This window comes from Uloborus diversus, chromosome 3, assembly GCF_026930045.1.
Source record: "Uloborus diversus isolate 005 chromosome 3, Udiv.v.3.1, whole genome shotgun sequence".
NCBI lineage: Eukaryota > Metazoa > Arthropoda > Arachnida > Araneae > Uloboridae > Uloborus > Uloborus diversus.
In genome coordinates this window covers 202,323,441-202,336,950 of record NC_072733.1, presented here as the reverse complement: position 1 = coordinate 202,336,950, position 13,510 = coordinate 202,323,441, and the positions used below count along the sequence as shown (strand labels likewise).

The 13,510-nt window shown below is 32.6% G+C and overlaps 1 protein-coding gene across 1 annotated transcript in view; it reads right to left on the bottom strand.

The window, feature by feature from the left end:
• LOC129219208 (kyphoscoliosis peptidase-like) overlaps nucleotides 1–13,510 on the bottom strand; it is an 84,511-nt gene that overhangs the window by 11,707 nt on the left and 59,294 nt on the right. Inside the window, exon 10 of the mRNA XM_054853533.1 lies at nucleotides 2,853–2,973. Coding sequence (XP_054709508.1) covers nucleotides 2,853–2,973 — 121 coding nt within the window. The remainder of the gene's footprint in view (nucleotides 1–2,852; nucleotides 2,974–13,510) is intronic.

Below are 13,510 nucleotides of genomic sequence, written 5' to 3'. Positions count from 1 at the left end.
TGACCCTCGTATCTTGCATTGATTTCTCTTGCAGAGAACCAAAGAAAACATGTGATTTTATCCCAAGTTCAGATAAAAAGTGTTTTTCGCTAGTGATGGTATGTTTCATTTTCACTTAAAAATTAAAAAGAGAACTGAAAAGCTAGGAGTGATTTCTATTGCTGAATAATATTTCTAAGTATTTTAGTTCTTTCTTATTTTAAGTTTATGTATTAGTTAGGAAAAAAATGACAATGTATCATATAACACTAGTTACAACGTATATACTGCCGTGGGCAGGTAAACGGCTGTATCTGCAGAAATAAGTTTTAGAGATATTTGAATAAACGCGTATTGGGTTCAATACTAACATTAGGGAAATGTTGGAATTGAACGTTTTTTCCGCGATTTTTTTTAGCGCAAACCAAATAAGGAAGTTTGTACAATAAAACCAGCGTTTAATATATGACAAAAAAAAGAGAAAAATTTAGTGTTGAATGAAAATGAAAATTTTACTGCAGTTACTGCCCTTTACCTGCCCACGGCCATATATATATATATATATATATATATATATATATATATATATATATATATATATATATATATATATATATATATATATATATATATATATATATATATATATATATATATATATATATATATATATATGTGTGTGTGTGTGTGTGTTACTCTGATTTTGAAACATATTTTTTTTAAGTTTCTTTCTAAGAACTAATCATGTGCTACATCCAAAGAAAACTTTCGTTTGAAACGCACCTTTTGAAATCGTTAAGAACATTTATTTCTATGGAAATAAGTTTTCCTAAAGTTACCCAACCTTCTTAAAGTTCTTTTTTGGCATTTTTAGAACTTTAAAAATAAATCTCTCTGAAAAGAATTCAAACAACTAATCTCGGGAAGTCGGTGATTTCTTTATTTGCTCTAGATTGTTTGCACAATGAAGATTTATTGATTGTGCGAAGGATAAAAGCAGTGACAGAACTTCCCCTCGAGTGGAGTGTGACGCATTCTTTTTGTATAGCGTCTACTTTATTCGTTTGGATGTGACGCATTCACGATTTAAATCGTCACTGAACTTCACTTGTTTAACAGATAGAGAGGGAGGAGTAAATATAGTATATATCTCAGTTGTGGAAAATTTTTTAATTTGAAATAATATATAATAGAATGATTTCGTGCATTTCATTCCATACATTTTATATTGACTTTTGTCATTAAGTATAACATTTCTATTTCAATTGAAAACATATATTTAATCTTTTACTGCGTACTTTCATAATGCAACGCCGCAAATAAACAACCGAAGTATTCTTTTGTTCTGAGAAGATGACTTCTGGTGGAAGATTGAGTGAATAGTTTCATTTGTTGAAATGGGGCTGATGAAAGTTGGTTTCCTTCTCTAGTAACATAGAAAAACAACGTTCGGATTCATGCAAATGTGGTAATTCTCTCCAAGAAAAAATGAACTTTCTCAAGGTCAGGTGACTTTTTGACGGAAACTCTATGTACAGTTAGACTCTGTCAAGAAAAGGCTCGAGTTTGACAGAATTCATTTCTTCTTGGAGCCATCAATTAGTAAGAGGAGGAATTATTATATGTGCTATGTTTGGTACCATATCGCAAGACGTCACTGGTGATGAAGTTTTCTACCGCTCTTTATTTCTTACTTTAATCTTCACTATGGGCGTTTCACGAGTGTGCTTTATCTTTCCGAATATGGGGTAACGGCACCAGTAACAGACAAGGGGTACTTTAATCTTCACTATGGGCGTTTCTCGAGTGTGTTTTATCTTTCCGAATATGGGGTAACGGCACCAGTAACAGACAAGGGGTACTTTAATCTTCACTACGGGCGTTTCTCGAGTGTGCTTTATCTTTCTGAATATGGGGGTAACGGCACCAGTAACAGACAAGGGGTACTTTAATCTTCACTAGGGGCGTTTCTCGAGTGTGCTTTATCTTTCCGAATATGGGGTAACGGCACCAGTTACGGACAAGGGTCCAGTAACAGTCATAACTTTTAAATTATAAGAATTTTAGGCGGGTTAAACTGATGTGGCTGTGGCCCATGAATACGGTGCAACCATCTCGTGTTATCAGAGGGAATTTAATGAACCAGTTGGTATTTACAAGACAGTGGTGGAAGGTTCTGAACAGCTACCACGAGGTCAGCTGGTGTTTCATGTTCATTTGAATATAATAAGGCTTTAGAGCGATGTCTTAAGCATGTCTGTTACTGGTGCCGTTACTCTATACATTCTATCACGGTTCACTACGGTCTAGCTTGTATTAATCTTGAGTCATTGCCAGTTAATGTTTTACTGTTTTCAGTATAGCAGCGTAGTTGTTTTCTCTATAGAAATTTAGGACCGTTAGACGTATCAAAACCACTCGGCTCTATTTCAGAATTACTTCCAGTTTGGTAGAAAATCATGTTGAAATATCTATAATCGCACTTTAATTGGTTAAAGTAAACTTGATTCAATAACGTTTTGCTATTGGTCAAGGCTTACTTGAAGCTCTCTCTGAGGTCCTAAATTTTCTTAAGTTAATCCTTTTCTTTTGTCTATATTTTATTTATTTATTTCTCATTGGTTGATTTACATTAGAAGCATATTAATTGCTGAACTTACTAATCCTGGACTAAAACTATAAATAGTCTGTGCTTACTCTGCTTTGGTTCTTTGGTTATTAAGTATTACATTTTTTTTGTCATTGTTTATGTAGATAGTTTCTTCAACATTAATAAATGTGTTTTCGATCCACGGCATGATAATCATTTAATATTCTCAACAAATCAAACTCCCAGATATAAAATAATTGGATGAATAAGTATTGATCCTTACCTGCTGTAATTATTCTCCATCTCATCATATGGATAATGTGTCCAGATCATGACTTCTGGGTCCGTTAAAAAGAAATGCTCGTTCAATTTCTGTTGGAACTTTCCCGTGTGATCGGTGTAGCCTATAACAATGGTTTTAACTTAGAAAGTGTGAGAAAAAACAGTCTAAATTGAATATGATAATGCGAATTATAAAGTAAATCCTATATTGTTAACTTTTACATAAATGTTATGGTTATTAAAAGAAAGTTTCACTTAGAGGGTAAGTCCTAATACTAATAATAATCTGTTTTGCAAAACTTGCAATGCTCTTTATATTAATTTTTTACGCCAAATCATTACCATAAATTGCATTAGTTGTACAACAGTGATGATAAGTACTTAGCAAAACTTTTATAGAATGTAAACAAGCCAGACTTTTGTATAGGCAAATCCTGTCACTCGTGACACTTATCGATATTCTATCTTATAAAGTACAATTTTTATCACGTCGTCTCACCTGTGTTAAAGATAATTGACCGAAAAAGTCCATCGATTTATGGCTCCAATAAAATGCTAACTACAATGAATTGTGATTAAGTATTTCATCGATAGCAAAATGGTGCACGTTTCTTTATTGGTTAAAATGAGAAGAAAATGAAGGTAATTCAATGTTTCCTGCCCATTTCATTTGCATTTCATATTATTCAGTGAAAACACAACCAAAGATTGAATACAATTAAACACAAAGGAATGTACACACACGCGCAATTAAAAAAAAAAAAAAAAAAAAACAGCACGTTTTGTTTAATTAAAGAAAAATACCTGAAACGAAATGAACTTTAAATAAATCGCCAAGTAAACCTTTCATCGTGGGATTAACGTGAATGGAAATGCTTTCATTATTTAATTTCTAATAATAAAGATGAAACAAAATATAAATTTTTGATGTGAAAGAAGCTTACGTTTCATGAACACTTAATTTTTTTTGTTTTAACGTTGGTGTAGAAGTTGCATATAAAATGCAAGCGAGAAATGTTTGCTGAATATTACAAAGATAAAACTCTTTTGCTCTTACGCAAAATACAGGCAGATTTACACTTCGTCTATTATACATAAACATACCAATATCACACATTTATTTACATTGCCATGGCCTTCAAACGCAAAATATGGTTTCTTATTGGATGTAAAATAGTTTCATCGGGTACTACTCTAAAAATTAACTAGATAAAAGCTCTTGGAGGGATACATTCTCATAACAAGCATTGTGTAATGAAAATATTCTTAAAGGCTGTCCACATGCTTTAAGGGGGATGGGGGCTCGTAAAATTATGAGAGTTTGTGACAAGACAGAGGGAGGAAGTAACAAGGAGTGTGACATCATTCATTTTTACAGAATATGTTTATAAAAAATAGTGTGACATGTGACAAGGGGTCACAAGGGGTAAGGTACAGTGTGACGCTTTGTGACAAAAGAGAGGGAAGAAGTCAAAAATGATGAAAATGAGTTTGACATCATTTAGGGACATCCCCTTACACGTCCCCTAAATGATGTGTTGGAACAAAATAGAAAATATCTGTAGCTCAGAGCCAGACTGACGTAAGTCTAAAAATTGCGATTTCCGTTTATTAGTGCATTGCATGTAGAAGCTTATTCCGCATCGAGCCATATGTACGTAATTTTTAAACGAGCTAATGTGTGCATCACATGACTTCCTTTTACACCAATTTAATGTTATTTCCACACTATTGGCAATTTTAATGTGATTCAATAGTTAACTCTCTAAATATCACCAACAGTTAACGAATTAAAACCAGATTTAAAAAAAAATCCCAATTTTGTTGCCAAGTTGGCGAGAAAACTTGGCGACCAAAAGACTGGCGATATACTGCCTAGTGTCCGCCATATTATAACACCACTTGAGTTTACATCGAAATTAATAATGATAACCCCCCAAAAAGGGGCAAAAAACCCCCTTAGGAGCATCCGAACGCAACCAAAAGGGAAGGTGCACAACTAGGCCCCACTAGGAGTCTAAGTACCAAATTTCAACTTTCTAGGACATACCGTTCTTGAGTTATGCGACATACATACGCACATACGTAAATACGCACATACATACATACAGACGTCACGAGAAAACTCGTTGTAATTAACTCGGGAATCGTCAAAATGGATATTTCGGCCGTCTATACGTTCTTAGGTATATGCACGTGTGGTCGGGTCGAAAAAAAAAAAAAAAAAAAAAACTCTACTTTCATTCGGAGGTGAGCAAAATGGAAATTAAGGTCGATTTTTGAGTGAAAATTTTTTTTTCGCGAATACAATACTTCCTTTTTTGTAAAAGGAAGTAAAAAGAATCTTTTTCAATTTGCATGCGGCAGAAAAAAGTTTTTCCTATCTTCTGTAAAATTATCATCATGTACCGTCTTTCTGACTCTGAGGTACAGATACACCCAAACCTGTTTTGATGCGGTGGATAGGGACCGCATAAAAAAATATCACGTAGAAAATAACCCAAAATGTTATATTTAAACGAAATCAAAATAAACCAATTGATGATAATTTTGCCGACTCACAAAAAATTTCCTGAATAAGGAAATTTTTGAGAGGTCACAGTGACTTCCCATTGGGATGCCCCTGTCGTCACTTAAAGATACTACCTTGCACTCATTTATAAAACGAGAGGAAATTATTTTTAAAACAATTTTCATATACCGCACAAAAAAAAAAAAAAAAAAAAAAAAAAAAAAAAAAAATCGCACAAAAAAACAGGTTCGGATGAATATCGAATAAAGAATCGACAAAAATCTGTTACTTATCATTTAAGAATTCTTTAAAAATTAAAGTTCAAAATTGTATTTAAATATCATGTAACGATAATCACATCATTATGCTGTAATACATGACATCAATTACTTTTTATGTCTTAAAAATAATCATTTCCAAAAGCAATTATCTGAAACAAGAACAGGGCTGTAAATATAAAAGAAAGATTTTTTTTAATCATAAAATTTTCAAGAATGGCTAATTTGCATTTCGAAAGATTAAATTTATGCGATTAGATGGCCTTTTAGTTTAAATAGGACATATCTATAATATCATGTACAAGATTTATGTTTTTGAAAAAGAAATCACTTTTTGGCTTGAGTTGAATACGAAAGGAACTCGAAATTTATTCTTTTCCGTTAGTAAATGAGGTTTTTACTTGTGTGTTGGACGGTTGCCATTGAAGTCAAATGACTCTTGTGACAACTACAAATTGCTCACTGAGACATACTTTTGTGTGGGAATGTTTTTCAAGGGTACATAAAATTTGGCAGTTAAATATTGATAGCATTCGTAATTGATGTTATGCTGAAATTTCGTGCATATTTTCCTAATGAATTCTTTCATTTTTTTTCAAATGATTAAGGTACATAATTGTTTAATGAAAAAAAATAGCTACGCATCCCATTTATGATTCTATGATTAAAAGGTACAGACTACAGCTGTTTTTTTTTCTGTTATAGGAATTTGTTTTTCATTTTTTTTAATAATATTTTTACTGACAATTTAAAATAAAATATATCATGCATTTATTTTATTTACTGAAAAATACATTTGCTAGGGTTTTTTCTTTTCTGAAGAATAATCGCAAGAAACTGCTTGTAAAAAAACGCTCAATTTGAGTAGCGAGTCTGCTAAAAAATATATTATATACATTTTCAATGAATTTAATGCTGTTAACTATAGATGCATAAATCCCAGGAACTTTGAGATGTGGGAATAAACCCGGGAATTGTCAGTATGAAACTGGAAATTTTAAGAATACTGGGATCTTTAATGAAACGAAACCATTTTGAAATTGTTTACATTTATTTTTGCAACACTGCCTGTCTAAAAATGTAGTGCATGAAACATATTTCATGTGAGAAATATTAGTTGCTTGAAATTCATCTCATTAATTTTCTATCATATGAGTCGGAGAAAAATAGTCTTATAAATGCAATAGTCACTTTTTTTTAAAAAAAGAGTTTCGAATGGATTTTTCTGCTGATTTATTTGGTTTTGTGGCTTTAATGGACAGTTGACAATATGTAATTGACTTTTAAAATATATTTTCCTTGAATTTCCTGATCTTTATTTATTAGCTTAAAAAATCTCCCACTTATTACTGTATCGTTTAATTTCGCTTTCTTGAGAGCGCTTTTTTACTGAGCAAGATTGAAAAGAATACAAAAAAAAAAAAAAAAAAAAAAAATGTAAAAAGGAAACAGAACATAAGGTTTGTAAAATTCCCTCCCTCTCTCTCCAAAAAAATGTTGATTTGTTTACATCGCTTTTAGAACGTAAGTGGTGAGGTGTATGCAACCCCAACATTGTATTTCTTGTGCACTATTCCACAAAGTTTAGCAAATTGATGTAGGAAAAATTTCAATGATTTTTGCATCATTTACTTGTATGAATACAACAGTACCGTACGCAATTACTTTGGTAGGTAGGAAAAATGTAAATAGGTTATCGAAAGAAAAATTAGTGACGTAAATATTTTACTACGTTCTATTATTGAAACTGAAGATGCTTGACAGAGAAAAAAAGTCATTGATGTATAACCATTGAATATGCAAAGGCACATTGACATATCTAATTTTTTTTTAAGCCGTGACATTTTCTTCTAAATCCTAAAAGTTACTTTCCTACTCTTAATTTTAGCTAATTTTTACAATAACATTAGAAGAACGTAATCAAATAAAATATTAATAACTTAAGCTGTTCTTCAGTTTTATAGCTTTAAACTCCATTCCATCCAAGTCTTCCTCTCTTCTAAGCCAGTTCAGAACAAACGGCGATGCGCCCATCAACCATATCTCTTCTCCTTAATCGAGCATTGAAGCGATATTTTAAGCATTTGTTTCATTACACAGCATTTGGAATTAAAGCGAAACTAAAAGAAAAAGTATCGGTGCAGCGAAAAAGAAAAAAAAAATATAAATTGCTACCAATTTCGCTGAGAAATTGAGCGCTTTCTTGTTTTCCTATATAGCTATCTTTATTTTCTTTTCCGATGATATTTTTTTCCTGCCGTAACTCAAAGGATTTTTTTCTAAAAAGCAATCTGTTGGTTTCTTTTCCGCTCAACTGTATTTTGTTTCAACAAGCAAATTAAGATAAACTGACGGCTTTTAGCAATCAGTTATGCACAGAGATCTCTTGTGGTATTAAAAAACAAACTTAAAAAAAAAAATGGTTAAAGAAAACGAAAAGGCAAGAGAAAGCTTGTTAGGAGATCGAAGTAGTGCTGAACTGTGAAGCGAGTTTTAGAGAAATCCAAGTATTTCATAAAATGTTCATGAATAGGGTAGGTGCTGTTGTTTTCGTGTCAAAGTTATTAACCACTGTGAAAATAATGCGTGTTATTGCCTCATGAGGTTGGACTTATTTTATTAACATGTGGGACAACACTAGACAGGTTTACAGCACAAATAGAGGATATAACGTCCAGGGTTTCGCTGAGAATCGAACACACGACCTCCGGCATTCAAAGCGTAGCTTCTACCTAAGAGTTACGGAGGCTATGCGGTTAGGTGCTTTTAATGGGACGGAATTGAAACCTGTATCTCAGCCGGCATTTGTGTTTATCGAGTGTCAAGTTTTTGATATATTGTAATGTGCAATGCCCAGCATAATGAAAGACAAGAGAAGTGTAAAAGTTCGTCAAACATCATCGCACATTAATGAAGAATGTTTTCACATGATCTCTAACAACACTATATCTACCATGTATCTCATCACGTGTGTTGCGGTACATTCAAACTTTTTTAGTTATTGCAAGTGAAACATTTCACATAGTCACCACGCATAACGTAGAGAAAGTGAAAAAAAAAAAAAAAAAAGATTAATGCTGTGAAGCAGAGTTTGAACAATTAAAAGCTGAAAATAAATCATTTAATCGTATGAAGTACGCGTTCCCGTTAATGTGTATTAATAAATGTATAAATATTTATAACGTTTATTAAATATGCATGCATTATTTGCGTGAAAAATATACCATATGAACACTATCGTTCGAGATTAAAATAAGATTATTTTTGTCTTGAAGGAAGAAAGAAATAGAAATCGGGTAAAAGAACCAGCGAAACATCTCGGAATCTTGTTTTCAATAACTAGACACGTAACTATCTATTATTCCTACTCCCAAGCTAATTTGCAAAATGGGAGTTTACGGTCAGCACCCGGAAGCAGACGAAAGGCATTAATAATTGGAAAAATGCACTCGCAGCTGCCCAAAAGTGTTGGGAACTCGCCCCTGGGGAATGTCAACAAGAAAATCGTTTCATTACTATTATTGCCTTTTCCGAAAAGAAATTGCTAATTTAACGCGTCTCGCGCTTTGCGTGATTAGAGGCGTCAGATGAACGGAGTTAAATGGAAGGACGATTTTGTGAAACAGATGGCACCTTCTTGAATCTTTGAAGGGCAAGTTTTCAATTTGAAAATTTTAATTATAAATAGTTACAATGCATCATTAAAGGTAAATATAATGAAGCTGAAATGATAAATTATGCCACAAAAAGTGTTTAAATTTAAACCAGTAGTTCTGACATTGAGTTTTTATATTCGTAAAAAATATAAGTAATATGGGAAGTAAGTAAGCAATATTTAAAAATAAATATGATTTCATACTTTAGTATTACAAAAACAATCTTTTATTTACAAGTGCGTAAAAAAGAGGTGCGTAGAAGTCAAACGACGGATAAGTGAACGAGAAAAAATGCGGTGTTTGGTTTTATAACCCCGTAACAGCTGTTTGCAGAGTTTATTTTTTTTTTTTTAATTCTTTTTAATTGCTCTTATTTGTACATGTATACACGTTGTGATATTTTTACTCAAAGTTAACTTTAGTTTAGAACTACAGCCAGTCTAAATTTATAATGGGTAATTAAAAAAATGTTTTTTTTTTTTTTTCAAAGTCATTAAATAAAGGCTTACGTAAGATCATGAATTATGAATAGGAAAGTGACTACTACTAGAAAGTTAACCTTGATAACGGCCTGGCTTAATTAATAAAAAGACAGCGTTGTAATGTTTCTAAGAAAGCGATTTTAATGTCGATTCGTAGCATAATACGCGGTTCATCCTAACAGATCAAGAAATTAACCAGAAATGTCTCTTATAGTCCATCCAGTAAGGTTTGACAGTGTTTAAGGAAGCCTTAGAGTTTTGTCTAAATATCGGAATGCAAACTTTTCATTCGCCAATTTAAGAACCCACATGCGTACACACAGAGAGGGGTTATAGAGGGGTATTTTGGAGATGCAATAGGACACTGTCCCACTGTACCCCTATCAACGTGTTCGAATGTACTCCCCAAAGCAGAAATTTTAAATCATGAGTCAAAAAGTTGCACCAAATGTAAGTATCAAATATAGAAAAGTACATGCACTTAATTTAGAAAGTTTCCACTTCAAATCGATACACTGATACTGAATATTGAATAATAATTCATGCCTCAAAGTCAAAAAATCAAAAATGTAGCTAAACTGTAGCAAAAAAAAAAAAAATAAATAAATAAAAATAAATAAATAAATAAATAAAATAAAATAAAATAAAAAATAAAAGGACTTCAGTTCGCATACAAGATGAAATGTTGCAGCGGCTAGTCTCCATGGTGTTGCCATACAGGTTAACTAAAGTATGGTGCGCTTATTAGTTTTTGGCATTTGAATTAGTATAGAAATAATCCCGCATGTCTCACTGTACCACGTGTGTCACTCTCCCTTATCTGCACTTTCTTATATAGTTTGAGAAACTCAAAGATTTGAATTCTTAAACTTTCTACTCTAAATCAAAGTTTATCTTTTTATTTACACTGCCAATGAAAGTTTTTTACTGTATTAAAAGCAATGAATAAATATTTTATTAAACTCATTTTCGTGTTTTTAATAATGAGAGCACATATTTTGTTGCTATCAGATGACACTTGCTAACGTATTTATATTTTATTTTTAAAAAATGCGTATTTGAATAATACATATGTTTACAATATCGACTATTTCCTCAAGAATACCATTAATTTTCTTGTGTAAAAATGTAGAAAGGCAGTAATAAATGAAATAGCATAAAAAATAATAAAATATAGCGCGCCAAACGTCAATTTTGGGACACGAAAAACATGCATTCTATGTCCAGTATCGATTATCGGTAGCGCAAAGCGTTTTCTTTCGCGTTTCAAATTGGCCGGGAATGTTCGCGAGCTTAAAAGATCGGAAACCCAAAGTTTCATGAAAGTCCCGAGTGGTATTCACAATCGCTGAATATCGATTCCAAAGAGAAATGGTTGGCTGGGCCAGCGAAGGCTCAATTGCAAAACATTGATTTCGGAGTGGTCATGACGACCGAAACAACACCGGCCCATTGATTAAACCGATCGTCGACTGATTTAAAGACACCGATACGAGCGCCACTTTTCACAACTCTTCCCCCAACTGTTTCGATTATTCAAAAAGTTTAAATGATGAGTCGCGAGACAACTGGTGCCATTGATTTCGTCATGGGATTCAGGTTGAGTGGATTTCTGCATTTGCCATGGAATGCAATGGCATTCCAAACCAGAACTTTTGCATGTTGCATACGCTATGTTGGGAAAAGTTTATTTCATAGAAACTTTATTTTAAGGGGGTCTGGGACACATTTTGAAAAAAAAAAAAAAAAAAAAAAAAAACAGTTCAGAGTTTTGACATTTTTTGCACTGATTTACCATCTATTAAATAAGTAAAATCTTAACATAAAAATGAAAAAAAAAATACATTTCATTAATTTTAAGAAAAAAAAAAAATAGGGTCGCTTTAAATCGCTAAAACTCAAAATATTCTTGGTCAAATTTCAATTTTTTTTCATAAATCTAAATACAAATACCTAAGCTTTAATTTTTATTCGGCAATTGAAAAAATATTAATTAAAAAAAATATTTGAACGAAAATTTCGAAAAATTCTAAGATTTTTTTTTTCAAAAAAAAAAAAAAAAAATCACATTTTTTGAAGTAAACATTTTTTTAAAATTTGCCGAATGAAATTCCAGTAAATTGTTTGTATAACATGTTCTCCTAGTGTCATTACTTTACCTTTATAAGTTCTTGACAAATAAGAGTTTGAATGCAAAAAATCGGGAAAAATTGAATCATGGAGAAAAACGCGTTCACACAAAGTTTTAAAGTTAAAATAATATTAGTTAAATGCAAGCAATAAAAATAATTACATCTTCCGTTCTAATTGAGATAGAAACAAGGTTCAAACTGCCTTTTTTCAGCAGAAAAAAAAAACGGATTTTTTTTAATGATATAAAAAATTGACGATTTTTTGTCCCGGACCCCCTAAAAACGGCAAAAGAAAGAAAGAAAGAAAAAAAAAGTGCAGAATTCCTTGTCAGCGTGTAGAAAAGAGCAATTTTGGGACTGCAAGTTTAGTTTTAGACCGCTTTGGATTATTTTTAGTCAAAAACTTCAGTCTAAAGTCCTAAGTTATTAATAGGAGCAAGCATCCCCGCTTAGCCGATTTTATGGAGAAACCCCTCTTAAAGATGTTCCTCCCAAGGGGAGTAGCACCCCAACCGCTATATAAGGGGAACAAACCCCTATGTGAAGGGCTTCAGTACCAGATTTCACAAAAATCCCTAATATGGGGGGCGGGGGTTCTTACCCCTCATAGAGAGGCAACCCCCCCTCCCCATGACAGTTCTGAGCAACAAAGAACCTCTGTCAAATCTGGCAAATATCCGGCGCAAACTGTGTAATTGTATAATAAAAAACCTTCATTAGAGATTTAAAATCCGCCTATGTGAATTCCTGAGCATCAAAGAGCCTCTGTGCCAAATTTGGTCCAAGATCCGACGCCAACTATGGATTTGTATAAGGAACATACACATACACATATACGCAAATAAACTTCAATTTTTATATATGTAGGTGTTTTTTGTGAGTACGCACCATCCATAATACTTTATTAAAGTTTAGAAGTAAGATATCATTAAAAAAATTTAAAAAAAACCACCACTGTCAATGAAAAATAAACAAACACAAATCACATTGTTGCTGTTATTCAAAAAACTACTTTAAAAACCAGGTTCTTGAATTCCTTAAGTCTTGCGTGAATGCTTTACACTGGTCGTTGCCTCAGAGCAACACTAAGACATCTAAACCCAAGAATAACACTAAGATATCCTACTGTTGCTCTGAGGCGACGATATATTACTTCGCAAACGGTTTTTTTTTGTTGTGAGAACACCATATATTCCTCGATACTTCACAAAAATTCACAATTAAGGCATTATTTTAAAGATTTTTCAACGCTTTGGGTGAAAAATAGGAGACAATTCACATGTTGGCTGTTTTGTCGAAGAAAAAATGTTTTATTCTGATTTTTTATTATGCATTGCTTCAATGTATGTATGGGGCTGCATTTCTAGCCCGAAATGCAGACCCATTGGCTCGTATTTTACGAGCGCGGAGGTTTGTTAGAGCGTCGTGCCAATAATGCAAAGTTAGTTATTTTCAGTAGGTTACCGCTCTATAGCCAGGGCTAAGGCAGAAATACATGAAATACTCCACCAGCTCAGTCATTATTAGCACTCATCAGCCCGGCATAGGAAGCGACTGAGCAGGAGATGGAAAACCTCTTAAGAAAGCCAAGAGTGCCAA